At 36.4% G+C, this 17,129-nt stretch overlaps 1 protein-coding gene across 3 annotated transcripts in view; it reads left to right on the forward strand.

The window, feature by feature from the left end:
- LOC131166415 (pentatricopeptide repeat-containing protein At1g30610, chloroplastic) overlaps positions 1–17,129 on the forward strand; it is a 90,149-nt gene that overhangs the window by 55,855 nt on the left and 17,165 nt on the right. For 2 of the 3 annotated variants that reach the window (XM_058124941.1, XM_058124943.1), the window contains 3 exons: positions 1,434–1,547; positions 3,992–4,082; positions 4,161–4,318. In XM_058124941.1, the coding sequence (XP_057980924.1) occupies positions 1,434–1,547; positions 3,992–4,082; positions 4,161–4,318 (363 nt within the window). The remainder of the gene's footprint in view (positions 1–1,433; positions 1,548–3,991; positions 4,083–4,160; positions 4,319–17,129) is intronic. The other variant, XM_058124942.1, reaches the window with a different exon arrangement.

A 17,129-nucleotide genomic window follows, 5' to 3' on the forward strand; every position in this document is an offset into this window, starting at 1 on the left:
TCAAGAAATGGCCATAGTCACAGTAACAGCCACCACAACCAGCAGCTACCGTCACCTGTGAGAAATCATACTTGGAAGAAAACATGCTAGAAGTCCAAAAGAAATAGCCATGATAACAAACAGACAAAATAAAGGCACATTACATGTCAATCACAGTCATCTGGTGACAACATATATTCTATGTATATTTTGAATGAAAATAATATTAAAAAAAAGGCCGTACCCAGTGCACAAGGCTCCCACTTTGAGTGGGGTCTGGGAGAGATGGATGTCGGCAAGCCTTACCCCCATTTTTGGAGAGGCTGCTCTCAAGTCTCGAACCCGAGACCACCTGTACCGAGGCGGAGGAACTTGCCATCGCACCAAGGCACGGCCTCAATGAAAATAATATTCTTTGTAAAATTATTTTTTAAACAACAGGAAATGTTTTTAGCGGTTAAACCAGAGAGACAAGCATATCAATCAGAAGATTGCTGTGATACCATATTACAAACCTGAAAGGCGTAAGTTGATTAGTGAAAAGAATAATAATTAGGGTTAGGGCAGGAAGCTGAAGAAGAAAGAGGAGAGTAGAGCTAGAACTGTTGGCCAGAGGAGAGAAACTTATGCTGACTTTCCAGGCCTCACATATTTAAAAGTTTTTTCGTATGACACAAATGATTCTCCCACAAATAATTATATATAATCTAAGGTAGTGTTTGGGAGCACGGATCTCAGGTTGATTTGGAAGAAACTTAATACAATTTTATACCATGTTTTGTTCGAATCCATACAAATCCAAATCCAAGGCCTGGAATCCATGCTTCCAAATGCAGGGTAAATATACCTGTTGGCTCTTGCCACTTTAACATTCTTGTTGAGGATAGCAGACCAAATAAAAGCCCTGATTCTGGAAGGAGTCTTCCACCTACTTTCAGTAAGAAACTAGCAAAAGTTAAAGCCAATTCTGGAAATGTATGGTCTAAGGACAGAACTAAATTGTGCTGCACTGGTTCGACACTGCAGCTACCTTTTTGCGAAGAAAGCATCTGTTCAGAAGTATTTTACAATTTTTACCCTTGTTGGAAATATTCAATGGTCAGTGCCCTGTCTAATGTTGCTTCCAAAGCAAGAAAAGAGCCACTTTGTTTGGAGAATTTGTCATTGCGTAGCTCTCCAGGGAAAATTAGCCCCTCCCTTGACAGATACCCTCAATGAAGGTTTTGTATAGGATTTTATTTGTGACAGAATAACTAGTATTCAGACTTCTAATAGGTCCATACTTGTACTCGAAGCCAATTGTCACTCCCATCCAACATGTCAATGGGAAAGAGAGCTATATTAAGTATCTTTTATCAGTATGGCATCACCATTAAGTTAATGGAGAGGTTGCTGCCTTATTGTTAAGACTTTGGATTGCACAATTTGATATTTTATATCTATGCGTATGGTAGGTTCTGAATGCTTGTGTCAAGCGGAAGCATTGGGAAGGAGCATTTTGGGTATTGGAGCAGTTGAAGCAACAAGGCCAACAGCCTTCCAGCTCAACATATGGACTTGTTATGGAGGTAATTATTGCCTCTTGATCGCCAATTGTGGTGGCTCTATGATATTGCATAACTTGCATGTTTCATCTATTAAAATCAGAATTGTAATTTTAACATTCAATATAATTTTTTATTATGTCATTTTTCATTTGGACTTAAGGCTTGTTGCTGTTGTTTTGTGGTTGTCATTTTTCATTTTTTTTTTCCCATTGGACTGATTTTAGAATGATGCCCTTGGTTTTCACCCCACCCCTCCTCTCTCCCCCCAAACCCCAAGATGCATCTTCACATAAAACACTAGTGCCCTCTAACCTATAAAACAATTTGAAAACAATATCTCTTGTATCCGAAGATTGTTATGGAGAAGAAATGTTTGATTTAGTGCATTTAGTTGATTTTTGAATTAATTAATTATTCTAATCACCATGATTAGCATGGGAATAGGCATTCCCATGATGAGATTTGGGAATAATCATTCTTGGTCTATTCCATTGACTGGTGTTAAATTGACTAGAGTAACACCAATATTTGAATTATCATTTTTCTTAAAATTGCTCCACCTTTTTTTGAAACTGTTATGGTGGTGTTTGGTAATTGGGAATCAGCTATTGGGATTGTTGGTTCGATTCCTAGCGTTTGGTTTGTGGGAATCTCATTCCAATTGCCATTCCATGGAGGAATTGGATTCCATTTTTAGCCTACTTTTTGATTCCTGTCTCTTAACCTGGAATCAAATTTTGAATTTGGCTGAAATGATAAGAAATTTTAGAAGCACTGTATTAACCCACTCACCATACTTGTATATACATGTGCATGCATGCATGCAGATGCATAACATATCCATGCACATATTGATATATACATACACATATGCATGCATACACAAGTATTTACATAAATCTGTTCTTTTGTCTTCTAATGAAATTCTTTGTTTATAAAAAAAAGTATACTTTAATATAAAATTATATAATACAATATATTTAGAATATATTAATATTATTGTTAATTTATCACTTCACCTAAAAGTTTAATTTGTTAGGTTGTGGGCTAACAATGTGTATCAAGCCTTAACACTCTCCTACATGATTGCATGTAGAGCAATAAACAAACAATGAATAACACCCATATTTGGAACATGATAATTTTTTAATCAACTTACAATAAACGAGGGCAATAAGACTAGAACCTAGGACCTTGTTATATTACCACTTTACTTCGAAGCTTAAGCTTTTAGGTTGTGGGCCAACAATGTATGTCAAGCCTTAATAGGCCCCTGCTCGTGGACTTGGAGAGACAAATACATGATAAATAACACCCATGATAGGGAATATGATAATTTTTTAAACACCACATGGTAAATGTGGGCAACAAGACTAGAACCCAAGATCTCTTGGGAACCAACTTCGATACCATGTTAGATTACCGCTTTACCCAAAAGCTTGGGCTGTTAGATTGTGGGCCAAGAATGCATATCAAGCCTTAACAGACCTCTTGAAAACCATGGCTCTGATACAATGTTAGACTACCATTGCACCTAGAAGCTTAAGTTGTTAGGTTGTGGGCCAACAATACATATCAAGCCATAACAATTTTGATATCATTAAATATAATTATATAATAAAAAAATTTAGTAGCAATAACAATGATATGATAATATCATCTTTGTTTTTATGGGATTGGCTAAGATGTGGCAAGAAGAGAGTGGCTGAGGCAAGTGGGGCCCACTCTGCTTCAGCCGCCCTTCACCTGTCACGTTGGTGTAGAATAGCATTACTCTGTTTTTGTTAGATTACCACTTTTCCAAAAAGCTTGAGCTATTAGGTTGTGGACTAACAATGTATAGATTTAACACTCCCCCGTACGTGCAGCCCGACAGCACATGGAGAGATAAGCACACAATAATTAACACCCATTATTGAGAAAATTATAACATCACACAATAAACATGGGCAAGGAGACTAGAACCCAAGACCTCCTAGTAACCTACTCTGATACCATGTTAGATTACCACTTTACCTAGAAGCTTAAGTTATTAGGTTGTGGGCTAACAATCTATATCAAGCTTTAACAGTTTTCATATGTTATAATTATAATATAATATAGAAAAATAATAGAATTCTATTATGTAATAAACTACAAAGATATAATTGTGACATGATCCTTGATTTACTATTTTATTTTTATATTAAATATTGAAATAAAATAAAATATTGTATTGATATTTATTATTAATATCCTAATTATAAATATATAATGAAAATTGATAGTATTATAATATACAAGAGTGATTTTGTGGCATTATCTAGACTTTTGAACATGCATTTCAATTTTTAAGCCATGCACATAGGAGCATACATTTTGATGATTTTCAAGTAATGGTGAGAAAATTTTTATATAATATATATATATATATATATATATTCAGTGAAGGCTTTTTATTATTGTTCTTTTATTTTTATGAGCAGGTAATGTTTGCATGTGGTAAATACAACTTGGTTCATGAGTTTTTTAGGAAGATGCAGAAGTCCTCTATTCCAAATGCTTTGAATTATAAAGGTATCATTCGGGAGTGTTCTCATTAAGTTTGTATTTTCACGGAATTACCATATTTTGATGACTTCATGTTATGTACAGTTCTTGTTAACACTCTTTGGAGAGAAGGTAAAACGGATGAGGCTGTATTAGCTGTTCAAGACATGCAGAGGCGGGGAATAGTGGGTTCTGCTGCACTTTATTATGATCTTGCTCGTTGTCTCTGCAGCGTGGGAAGATGCCAAGAAGCACTAATGCAGGTAGGTTATTTTATGCTTTATTTTCTGCCTTTATGGTAATTAGTTGTGTCCATGGTTATCAAAATCCTGATCTGGATCCTGTGATCCTACCATCTTATGATCTAGACTTCCTTAAATTGATTTGAATTTTAGAAAGAAGCTCAATCAAGTAGAATCCCAATAGGATCCTATCTGGATTGTTAAGTTCTTAGGATTGTGATCCTACTTGTGATATGGATTTCTCCTATTTAGGATTTCAAAGAAAAATGCTCAATCCATAATTTTAATTAGCCCATTCACTTTTGCGGTAGACACAAATTTTGGTCCAGTTGGCCCAAATACTTCAAAATTAGAGCAAAATTAGGAGGATGTCCTAGGATTTGTTTGTTTTAACTCAAGAGAGCAGCTGAGCATCTCTTTAAAGCTCTCTTACATCGATATTGAAAGCTCTTTAAGGGCTTATAGTTCTACTTGGCAAATCCCAAGTTGTCTGTCAGCAGGCTGGGACTGTTCTTCCTTCTAGCAGCAGTAGAGGCCAGCTGAAAGCTTTGAGATCAGCGGAGAGATTCAAAAAACTAAAACATAATCATTCATAAATATCTAACATGTCCTATAAAAATATCCAAATACAACTAAAGGTTAGTAACATATAAGACTTGGGCAGCCATTGCATCAATGATCCACAATAAATCTTCTTGTCCATGCTAGTCTTTAATTCGTCAAGTGTCGAGAGACTAAAAAGCACAAACAATTGACTTGGATAGTCAAAATCTTACTCGAAGCAATATACCTCTCATGACTTGTTAATCCATCAATCTCGCTTAACGCACCATCAAGCCCTTGAAACTTTTGTTGGATAATCATTTCAGTCCCAAAACTTTGGCTCAACTCCTCATCAACCTTTTTTGTCATTGCCTTGCAACATGGCTGCACTCATTATTGATTCAGTTGTGTGCATTTTCTTTAAAGTTCTTTCTTTTCTTATGCCTTAATGAAGTCGATTTACCCCTTTTAGCTGGTGCTTGATTTTGTGAAGTGCTGTCATTAGTATCATTACCTTCATTTTTATTCTCTTCATCAATTTGAGTTTAATCCTTCTTACCTTGACCCTTTATTGTCATTCCTTCTAAGCTATCTTCAGCTGTCTATACATCTTTTCCTATAGCACGGTCCTTGGCTTACATTGAACATAGCTCCTCAAAATAAGGCAAGCAATTCAAGTCTTGTAATTCCCAATATCTTTATGATTGTTTAAGAAGGCATAAAATGTTAATTGCCCCATAACATAAAGAAAAAAGAACTACTCCATTAAAAATATATAAATACACAAAACACCAACCTATTAGTGAGCTCCTACCAAAGCTTCAGCTATAACCATTTTCCTATTGTCGTCCCACCCAAAGCCACTATCGCCCTCTCCATATATCATATCGTAGACTGTTCTCTAATTCATTTTTAATGTTTTAATCCTGGACTCAATATGTGGTTTTGCCTTAAACATTGTATTTGGTAGCTTCCTTGTAGTCATTTTTCAAGTTTTTGCAAATAGCTATTCCCATTTTGATGAGATCAAGATACCATCCTCTTCTAAAGTCCACTTCCTTTTGGTTCCTTTTGTGATTTGTGAATCAAGTTGTCAAGATGATGCATTCCTTGCCATGATTCTACAATATACACCATGCATTGTGCAAAAATGCTATAAAATTATATATTTGAAACAAGTAACACAAACATGTAAATGATAACATGTAAACAACTAGAAATGAAATTAAAATTTAAGTATCATGTCCAACAAAAGCCATAGTTCATATTTGTAGTTTACACATGTTTAACATCTAACATACCAAACTAAAATAGATCACTCCACATCATGTCTTGCCCTCCACTCATTGAACATTTCATTTGCCCAGTTCATCCTCCAATCATTCCAACTATCAGCTGGTTCAATTTACTGCTATTGGATCCTCAACTATCATATTACCAGTATTACCATTTGTATCACACAATTCTTCTTCAATAGGGTCAAAAGGCATCCCCTTTCTAATCAAATTTTGAAGCAAACAACATGCAATGACCATCTGATTATATATCTTGTTTGGGTAAAATGAACTTCTATGGATGCCCCACCTTAATTTAAGTAACCCAAAGCACCTTTCAACAACATTGCGAGCAGCAACATGTTTCAGATTGAAAATCTCCTCTGATGTTGTTGGCTGATGACCTTGGTGCCATTTATTCAAGTGATACCTCTAATCCCTAAAAGGTGCAAGAAATCTCTCACAATTTGTGTGGCCCGCCTCAACCTAGTAGCAACTTAGATTAAATATAGCTATCTTATTAAATGTACATGAAATATCATAAAATACATTCGACTACATTGCTTACCATGAGGAAATTTAAGCTTATGTCTTCTAGTGGTTGCATCACGAAGAACTCTCCCATCAGCTGCACCTCCCAACTAGGAAGAATATGGACAAATTGCATTTAAGGTGTACATACCCGTAACATGTTCATTGTAACATCTCCCTTGCAATTTTTTTTTATCTAGGCTTATCCACAACCCTAACCCTAATAAAAGTCAGGTCTAAAGAACCTAGGCAATTTTACCATCAAAACCAAATAACAATGTAAAAGAAATGGCAAAATGTATTTAAACCTAAACCACAATAAATATGTAATCTACCTACCTTAAACCACTTCCATCAATTATCTGTGGAGTATGTAAACATGGGTTCTAGTTTTTTAAGCAAATGAGCTTGTAAGTGCATTACTTCATTCACAATCTTGTGGAAACATCGACTAACCCTCATTTGGAATGTTTTCAAATAAGTACTTTTTTTCAAGAGAGTACTTATTAAGTACTTGTGTCAATAAATAGTGTTTAGTTCACACTTAAATAAGTACTTATTTCAAAAAGTACTTTTCCAAACTACTTATTATTTTTTTTTTTAGAACAATAAGTAACCTCAAACTACTTTTAGATAAGTACTATTTTAGATACATACTTTTTTTCCAGAAAAGTACTTTTCTATTAGTAGTTCCAAACGATCCTAGCTTTTTCTCTTGAACGTTCAAAATTATTTATAATATCTCAATTCTTGTTATGATGGGCAAGAATGTTCAAAAACATCCCTACTTATTATTCATCTACAAGCATATTCCTTGTGCTTAATTGCACTATATTTTTCAACATCTCACACAATTTAAAAAACACTTGCATGCTCATCTCAATTGGTTGATGCACGTGATATCACTATCTTGAACAAGTCTCCTAATTTATCCCCGTTTTGCATAAAAATCTATCCAATGAGATCTAATTCGAGGTCTATGACTTATGTAGTGATGACACTACAAACATCATACTGAATAAACAACTCATTGCCATACACGTGCCACCACATTTCCAATACAACCAATGCCTTATTTTTCCTCTCATTATTTGTGCTCACACCCAAATGAGGCATTACTGCGAGAACATATAAGAAAGTTGGAGCAAAATAGTAAACAAAACTATTTTAAATGAAATAAACATCATAAAAGGGTAAAATATATATTAGTACTTTGACAGAGAATTAAAATTTCTTTGAATTGTTTAATTGTGATTAAGAATGCAATTTAGGGTGTTTCAGGTTACTCTAAAGTTTAGGGATATAACTATATTTTTACTAAGTTTGAGAGTACTAACTATGATTTGTTTCTTTAAAAAAAATAAAGAAACATCCACACCATCTCCCAAGTTATTTTTTTCTTGAAGAGTATCCGTGCATTTTGTTTCATCCATATCCCCCATAAGGCTGCCATATCCTTCCATTTGCCAAAACCTACAAAAGAAATGGCTAGTAAGTCCTCCACTGATATATTGCATACCTAACTCTCCCCCATAATACCAAACAACTTATTCCAAATCCTGTAGGCAAAGTCACAGTGTAAAAGGATACGAGAAGCTAGGGGTGTACTTGGTTCGGTGCTTCGGTTATGGCCAGAACCGAAATTCAAGCCAACTATTTTGATTTTTGAAATTTCAGAACCGAATCCAAAACCAAACCGAATGTGTTCTTCCTTGGAGAACCGAACATTTGGCGGTTCGGTTATAGTTTTTCGGTTTTTAACCGATTTTACAACTGTTTTGAAGACAGGGGAGGGAGGCAGAGCTGCAGGCACCAGGTAGAGGTGGTGTTGGTGCAGCTCGAACTCTGAGAGTCTGAGAGAGATTGAGATCCTGAGAGAGGCAGAGTTGGCGATAGCTTGAACTCATAGTGAGAGAGACGAGGAGAGACAGAGAGACAGAGAGAGACCTAGCTGAGATAAGGTCTGAGAGTGAGAGAGTCTGATCTGAGGGAGAGGCAGATTCAGCGTGGCTAGTAGTGGGGGACTTGTAGACGAGAGAGTGAGAGACAATGCATGGGTAGAGAGACGAGTTAGAAGAGAAATGTGGAGTGAAAGTGTGAAACCCTAAATCCCTAATCCCCCATATATATATATAGCTAGTCATATTATTTTATATATTTATTTATTTTGATACAAATCGATTTTTAAGTTTTATTTCGATTCGGTTATATTTTGAAGCCGAAATCGAAAATTGTTTATTAGGAAACCGAAACCGAAACCATAAACTAAAAATCCGAACTGCTTGTGTTTTAGGTCCGGTTTCGATCCAATTTTTGGTTTTTCGGTAATTTTTGTACACCCCTATGAGAAGCTCTGTTGGAATCCTTGAAATAGAGCACTCAAACATCGAGAGAAAAAGCCTTCAAAGGTCTTCTGATTTGCAACAAGTTAGTATCTATTTTACTGAGCACAACCGACCAAGTGAAAGCCATAGTTTTTTAGGGAGCCTTGGCCTTCCATATTATAGGAAAGAGTTGAAATGAAGAATTATGAGGGATCATGAATTCAAAAAAATATTTGCAAGAATACACTCCCGATTGATCCAAGGATCAAGGGCAAACATCCCTCCTTGACAAAAGATGACTATGGTCCAATAAAGATAGCAAAGAAGACAATTCCTCTATCTCCTTATCATTAAGATATCTCCTAAAATGAAATTCAAGGAAACCAAAGATGAGGAAAAGAAGTGGACAAAACTACATTATCCCAGCCTAGGGTCTTTCCAGAAGTAGATATTTGACCCCCTCCCCACTACAAGTTTAGTGTGAGGGATAAAGTATAAATTTGAGAAATGGACCTCCACAGACTCCCCAAAGAACATCTTAAATTACTATCGGTATTCCATCCATTCTCATCTAACCCAAACATACTTCTTATAACTCTATGCCAAAGGGAATATTCTTCTAGAGAGAAGTTTCATAACCATTTAGCTAAAAGGGCAGCATTTTTAGAAACCAACCTACCTAGACCCAGCCCTCCCTCCCTTTTAGGCTTACAAACCGCATGTCCGCATCACATCTAAGTGGTCCCTATGACCTCCCACACCAAACCACAAAAAGTTTCATGATTTCTAAAGTTTACTAGCCATATCAATTCTTAAAAATAGATAGAAAATAATGGGGAATGCTTGAAACACAAACTTGAATCAGAGTAATTCTTCCACACTTCAAAAAATAGAGGAGAGAAGTAAATGCATTGCTTTTTGTTTTCTGTAAAAGCTCTAATCCACGGCCAAGCCTAGAATTAGGCAACAAAGGTAGCTCTAACCCAAGAAGTGATGCAATTATGCAGTATAAAATAATTTATTGTCTATGTCAAGCATTTTAATTTATCGTTGGTAGTGGTATTTTTGTATTTCTAAATTTTGGGGGTTTATTTTTTTCAAATTAGCTTTGGGGGGTCATTTTGTAATATTTTAGGGGTATTTTTGTGATTGTAGTTATTTTTGGTGGGGCTTTAGAAGATACGTGGTTTTCAGAAGGGGTTATGTGCAAAACAGAAGTTAGCTTCTCTTGGAAACTTTAGGCCTAGTATAAATACGAGTCTTGAGCCACTTTTCTTGGAGGTTTTCTGGGCATTTCTATCTTTGAGAAGATTTCTCTCCAAAGCTCAGCTCTAGACCATCTTGGATTTGAAGATTTGGAGGCTTGGGCTTTGAGGAGTTGACCTTGTGATGCCTACCAATCCCTCCATCACTGCTAAAGGAGTAGAGAGGCTAGTAGAAAGTGGCTGTCACCGTTCTGAAACAGTGCCAAAACAGGTACTAATATGAGGGTTAACCTGTTTTTTGTGCAAAAAGAAACATCCCTTTTTTTTGTTGTGCATAGAAATAGAAGTAATTTTTTATCGTTTGGAGGATTCAATAGTCATTTGAACCAGTAAACGTTGCCAAAACACTATCTTGAAATCTTAGTCTTATGAATTTCTTGTTCTATTGCTATGCCTATTTGCACCTAGAAGACCTACAACGAAGAATGTTGTCTCCTAAAGCTCCTTAGCTCATGTGCAGTGAATGGGGAGGTGATGAACATATTATCTGTATTATTAAAATGAAATGCATATTTTAACCAGAACCTCTCCTCTTTTTTGTAAATTTGCATAGTGAGGACCATCTCCCATGATGCCTGATCATGCCTCTCCCGAGTCCCAAGTAAAGAATGCCACTTTTCCTGGTCCTCAATTTCGCAAACTGCTTTCTAAGGATAATTGGTATGTGTGTCACCACTATTATCCTTTGTAATTGTTGAATAATTGGGTAAAATGGAAGACCTAACCACAATGATAAGTCTCTCCCTCTATTTATAATATATGGCAAATACATACTAATGACCACAATACCCTTACTAACTCTCACTTACTAACATAATACTAACACACTAATGATGCTAAATGACTAAAATAACCATTATCACCCCCCCGGGTCAAGTTGGAGCATATATATTATATGCTCTTAGCTTGTTATAAATGAATTTAACACAAGCACTCCCAAGGCTTTAGTAAACAAATCAGCAAGCTACAAATCAAACTTCACTTGAGTGGTGATAATGGGCTTTTGCACAAGTTTCTTAGGAACAAAGTGTTAATCAAGTTAACACTTAAATGTGTTTTTTGTCCACTAAAGGAAGATCGGGTTGGAGGCAATATGAATGGCAACTTGATTATCACACATCAACTCCATAGACTAATAATGTGGAAAACCTAGTTCTTCCAATATGTTCTTCGGGCAAACAAGTTCACATGTAGTGCCATGACCATATACTCTAATTCAGCACTTGACCTGGTCACCACAATTTGTTTCTTACTCCAAGAAACCAAATTCCCACTAACAAATATACAATACCTGGTTGTTGATCTTCCATTAGAAGGTGATCGGCCCAATCTGAACCAAATATGAGTGTGACCTCAATCTTGATATAAGCAACCTCTTCCTGGTGCACCTTTGAGATATCTAAAGATGCAAATTACTACATTATAGTGGCTTGTTCTCGTAGAATCAAGAAATTGATCCTTGAAACTTGTTGCAAAAGATATATCCAGCCGAGTGACTGAGAGATAATTTAGCTTTCCAATAATTCTCTAGTATTATCTTGGGTTAGGCAACAAATCATCCATATCTTGCACTAGCTTATTGTTAGGATCCTTAGGTGTATCAACATGTTTGATCTCAACATCCCAGTCTCATCTAAAAGATCAAGAACATGAATTTTGTAACAAGATGATTCCCTTACGAGATAGAGATACTTCAATACCCAAGAAGTACTTTATTGGTCCCATATCCTTGGTCAGATACCGAGTCTGTAGGAAATGCTTTGTGCTTTGGATACCTTCATCTTCATCACTAGTTATCACAATATCATTCACATGCACAATAAGTAAAATCCTACCAGATGAAGTATGACGATAAAATGCATAATGATCTACAACACATCATCAAAGGAGAAACTCAACTACTACAACACTGAATCAACAAAGCTATGCTCTAGGAGACTATTTTAAACCATATAATGACTTATTAAGCCAACACACTTGCCTAATTTACTTCGAGAAACAAACTAGGTGGTTGCTCCATATAGACTTCCTCTTGAGGATCATCATGAAGGAAAGCATTCTTCACATCTGACATAAAAGCCAGTTATAGGTGGTTGGCAAGGAGATGAATGTACTAAAGCAAGTTTGGTGATAAGGGAGAATGTGTTTGAATAGGCCAAACCATACAACTGAGTATATCCCTTAGTAACAAGGAGGGCCTTCAATTGAGCCATAGACCCATCTGGATTGACCTTCACGATGTACACCCAATGACAACCAACCGTAGATTTATTAGGAGGAAGAGGTACCAACTCCCAAGTATCATTATCCTGTAGTGCATGCATCTCTTCTATCATTGCGTTTCTCGGATAGAGCTTCAGAAATAGATTTTGGAACAAAAAAAAAAAAAGGTGGAGTACTAACAAAATAGCAGTATGGGGTGACAAGAAATTATAACAAACGAAATTAGAGAGTGGATGTTGGGTACAAGTGCATTTACCTTTTCTAAAAGCAATAGGAGGTTCAACCACTTGGGAAATATGATCCTTTGAGTTGCCATGTGTACCCTTGCAAATTGGGACGATCCAAGCAACGAGAAGGACTCAAATTACATGAAGATGTTGGAGGATTTGGTAGAGAAAATAGGCTATGATTGGGAAGGCTAGGCAAAGGAAGGTACTCATCAAGGTCAATAGCACTAAAGGAATCAAAATAGTATGGTGTAGACTCAAAAAAGGTGACATTAGCAAAGACAAAGAATCGATGTAAAGCAAGGCTAAAACATTGATATTTTGTTCGAGTACAAGCTATAGCATCAATATTCTTTTTGAGTACAGGAATATCCTAGTAAAACACATTTGATAGCACAAAGATCCAACTTGTCCATTCTTGGATTTAACTAATATTAACAAATTTTGAATGGTCTGTCATTAAATACAACCAAGTCATTCTAGAGTCATCATCAACAAATGTAACAAATGAAACTCCAACTTTGACGTGACATGACTAAGGCCCCAAACATTGGAATGGATTAATATATAATGGCTAACAACTCTTCTATTAACTCCGGAGGCAAAGGGAACACAATGATCCTTTCCTAATTAACACGACTCACATTCAAGGTTAGACATGGAACTAAAAGTAGGAACTAGCTGTTTTAACTTGTCTAATGATGGATGATCAAGGCAACATGGATTTGATTTGGTGTGACAGCAGCACTACAAGCAATGGGAGAAGAGTGCGACTCAAAGTAGTAAAGCCACCAGCTTCACATCTTGTGCTGATCATCTTCCTCGTCTTCAAATCCTAAATAAGAACAAAATCAAGAAAGAAAGTTACCAAGCAATTTAGAATTTTTAATTGTTAAATTTTGATTAAAATAAATAACCTAACTTGAAGATAGGTCTCTCCCTCTATTTATAATACAAATTAAATACATTTAATGACAAAAATGCCCTTACTAAATCTCACTAATTAACATACTAACACACTCAATAATGATAATACTAAAAGGCACATATAACTTCTAACACTCCCCCTCAAGTTGGAGCATAAATGTCATAAGCTCCTAGCTTGTTACAAAAGATTTTTTTTTTTTTTTTTAACAAAGAGCCGGTAGCCACCCAGATAGTGGTCCCGTCCCAAATTTATTAATAAACCCTCACTTGTGGCGGAGGAAAACCGTGGTTACATTTCAAAGCCTTTTGGAGATTACAAATAAGAAAAGAAAAATACCCTCCCAAAAACAAACCACAAACAAACCATAAACAGAAAGAAATCAAAATTAAACAACACTAACCAAACGGCCCAAGCTAAACAAGCCTAACTCAAAACAACCAAGCAAACTGCATAAAACTAATTGAAAGAAAGGACGAAAGACAAAGCATTAACATCTAATGTTAGGGAAGCCAAGACTATCAAGTCTCAATATGCCTCTAAGCTTTCTCAGAAGCTCATCCCCCTCCTCAAATTGAAATATCATACCTTCTTCACCTTGACGTGCTAGGTAGTCAGCAACTTGATTACCCTCTCTATAAATGTGTTGAATAGAGAACTGAAGACGTTGAAGTTTTGAAATAATCTCCTCCCAAAAATCCCATAAATACCACATTGTGCATTTATCATTCTTGATCCAATCAACAATCAGTTTAGAATCACATTCAATAATGATGTTATAAAAACCAAAATCCTTACATAACAACACTCCCATGTGTAAAGCATGAAGCTTAGCTTCATTATTCGTACCTTGGCCAAAATAAGAAGAAAAGGCACCTTTGAGCATGCCAGCGGAATCCCGAATAGTACGCCCTCCCCCACACGGACCCGGATTGCCTCTATAGCTTCCATCTACATTCAATTTCACAAAACTTGTTGGTGGTTTCTCCCAAACAACCGTACACTATCTTATAATGTTATGAGGCACTATTCAAGTAATATCAAATAATTCAAACCCCTCGGATTTAGATTGCAGAACAGAGTGCTTTATCAAAATACGCCTAAGCCAAAACCAAATGGAATGCCAAACCACCTCCTTAGACTCCACCGTACCTTCCATCCTAGCTTTGCACCGAAATTGCCAAAGTCACCAAGTGATGATAGAGGGAATCAACCCAATACAAATGCCATGTTGAGAAGATTTCTTTGCTAACGAAAACCAATGAAAGACATGCCCCCACTAGGTTCCTACAATGCAGTTCGGTAAGCCCAAAAACAAGCAGCTCTTTCCCAACCAAACGAAGCCACCTTCCCTGAACTCAGCACATGGTCAAGCGTTTCAATCTTTCTGTTAATACAACAATCACATCTTGAAGCAAGATAAATACCACAATGCTGTACATGCATGTCCACCGGCATACAATTGAACTGTGCCTTCCACATGCACACCAAAATTTTTTTTGGGAGAAACTTATGCCAGATCCACTCCATACCGGGGTGTTTTTCTTGCTTTATTATGATAATATCCCGAGCACTAGAAGACGAAAAATTTCCATCCAAGGCCGGCTTCCAAATTAGAACATCTAGATCCTATTCTTAATAAGCAATGAGTGCAAAATGTCTCCCAACAAATCAGGACCAATAAGATCTTGCATTCTCTCAAAATTCCACCCATTCTCGTCCCAGCAATCTCTTACCTGAATAAGAGGACAGGAAATGTTCTCAACCCTTAAACGAAGTGGTTCGGAATTTAGCCAGTGATCGAACCAAAAGGAAACCTGTCCATCATGAACTTTCCAAATGGTATTCTCACACACATCTGGCAAAACCTTCATTAAGGACTTCCAAAATCTCAAACAAACTGAATTGTTGCTAGCCAGAGAAAGATGACCTTTTTTAACATATTTAGCTTTAAAAAATCGCGTCCATAAATTATCCATTTTCAATAAATGCCAAAAAAACTTCATATGAAGAGATCTCTCCACCTCCTCAAAACCTCTAATTCCCAAACCTCCTTCCAACTGATGAATGCATAATTTCTTCCAAGCCTGCCATTTACGCTTAAATTTTTTATTTACCTCTCCCAAAAAGAACGAGGATAAAATAGAGTTTACCTTCTTCAAGGTAGAGCAAGGAAGATCAAGCACAACCAGCAAATGAGATGGTATAGATGCCAGAACATGTTTCAACAAAATTAACCTACCACCTTGCGACAAAAACCTAAGCTTCCAACCCGCCACCTTTGATTGGGTTTTATTAACCAAAGGATCTAAAGCTCTTGCTTTAAGTCGACCAAACACAAGCGGAACTCCCAAGTATGTTGTCAGAAAGGATCCTTCAAGAAAACCCAAGGTCCTCATAATCTCACGACGCCTTGAAATATTGATGAGCTTAGGAAAAAACATAGCAGATTTCTCCTTGCTAATACGTTGACCCGACCATTCTTCATACACCTCAAGAGTCTTCAACAAGTTCCAAAAGGACCTTGCATCTCCATTAGAAAAAATCAATAAATCGTCTGCATAAAGAAGATGAGAGACAATATGAGCACCAATAGGAATGAAAAAATATACCAATCTTGTCAGACATATAATTATGTTTCAGCAATCTGGATAGGACTTCTTCCATCAAAATAAAGAGGTAAGGCGAGAGAGGATCCCCCTGTCGCAATCCCCTCGTTGATTTAAAAGAACCTTTGAAGGTGTCATTAAGCATAATAGAGAACCAAGGAGACTAAATACAATTTGCTATAATCCTGCAAAATTTATCTTCAAAACCAAAAGACACTAGGACGTCTAAAAGAAAACCCCAGTTAACTCGGTTATAAGCCTTGGCCATATCAATCTTGAGCATTACATTACCACCCTGATTTTTCCTGTGTATCGAATGCACCATCTCCTGGGCCAAAGTAATATTTTCAAAAATACTACACCTTGGAGTAAAAGCTCCTTGTTCTTGAGATATCATCTTATGCAAAACCCCTGTCAACCGAGCCACTAAAATCTTAGAGAAAATTTTATATGCCACAGAACACAAACTTATAGGTCTAAACTTTCAAAACTCTTTGGATCCAACACTTTAGGAATCAACAAAATAAAAGAAGACAAATAGAACCTAGGAAGCGCTGTCCCCCTAAAAAAATCTATCTCTACTTCAACAACATCATTTTTATAATATCCCAACAAGCCATATAGAAACCGGACACAAATCCATCAGGACCAGGGGAGCTATGTTTCGAAATAGAGAAAATCGCAGCACGAACTTCCTCAACCGTAGGATCCACATTGAGCATGGAATTTTCCTCTCCAGTTAAGGTTGGTTGAATAAGAGGCTCCAACTCCGCATGAATAACCTCATGCTCCTTCGTTAGAAAATTATGGAAGTAATTAATAGCCCTTTAGTGAATTTCCTCCGAAGAAGATAGAATAGAGCCATCTTCCAAGTGCATACTAGTCATCATAAATTTTTTCCATCTCTGCTT

This window comes from Malania oleifera, chromosome 10 (genome assembly GCF_029873635.1).
Source record: "Malania oleifera isolate guangnan ecotype guangnan chromosome 10, ASM2987363v1, whole genome shotgun sequence".
Taxonomy (NCBI): domain Eukaryota; kingdom Viridiplantae; phylum Streptophyta; class Magnoliopsida; order Santalales; family Ximeniaceae; genus Malania; species Malania oleifera.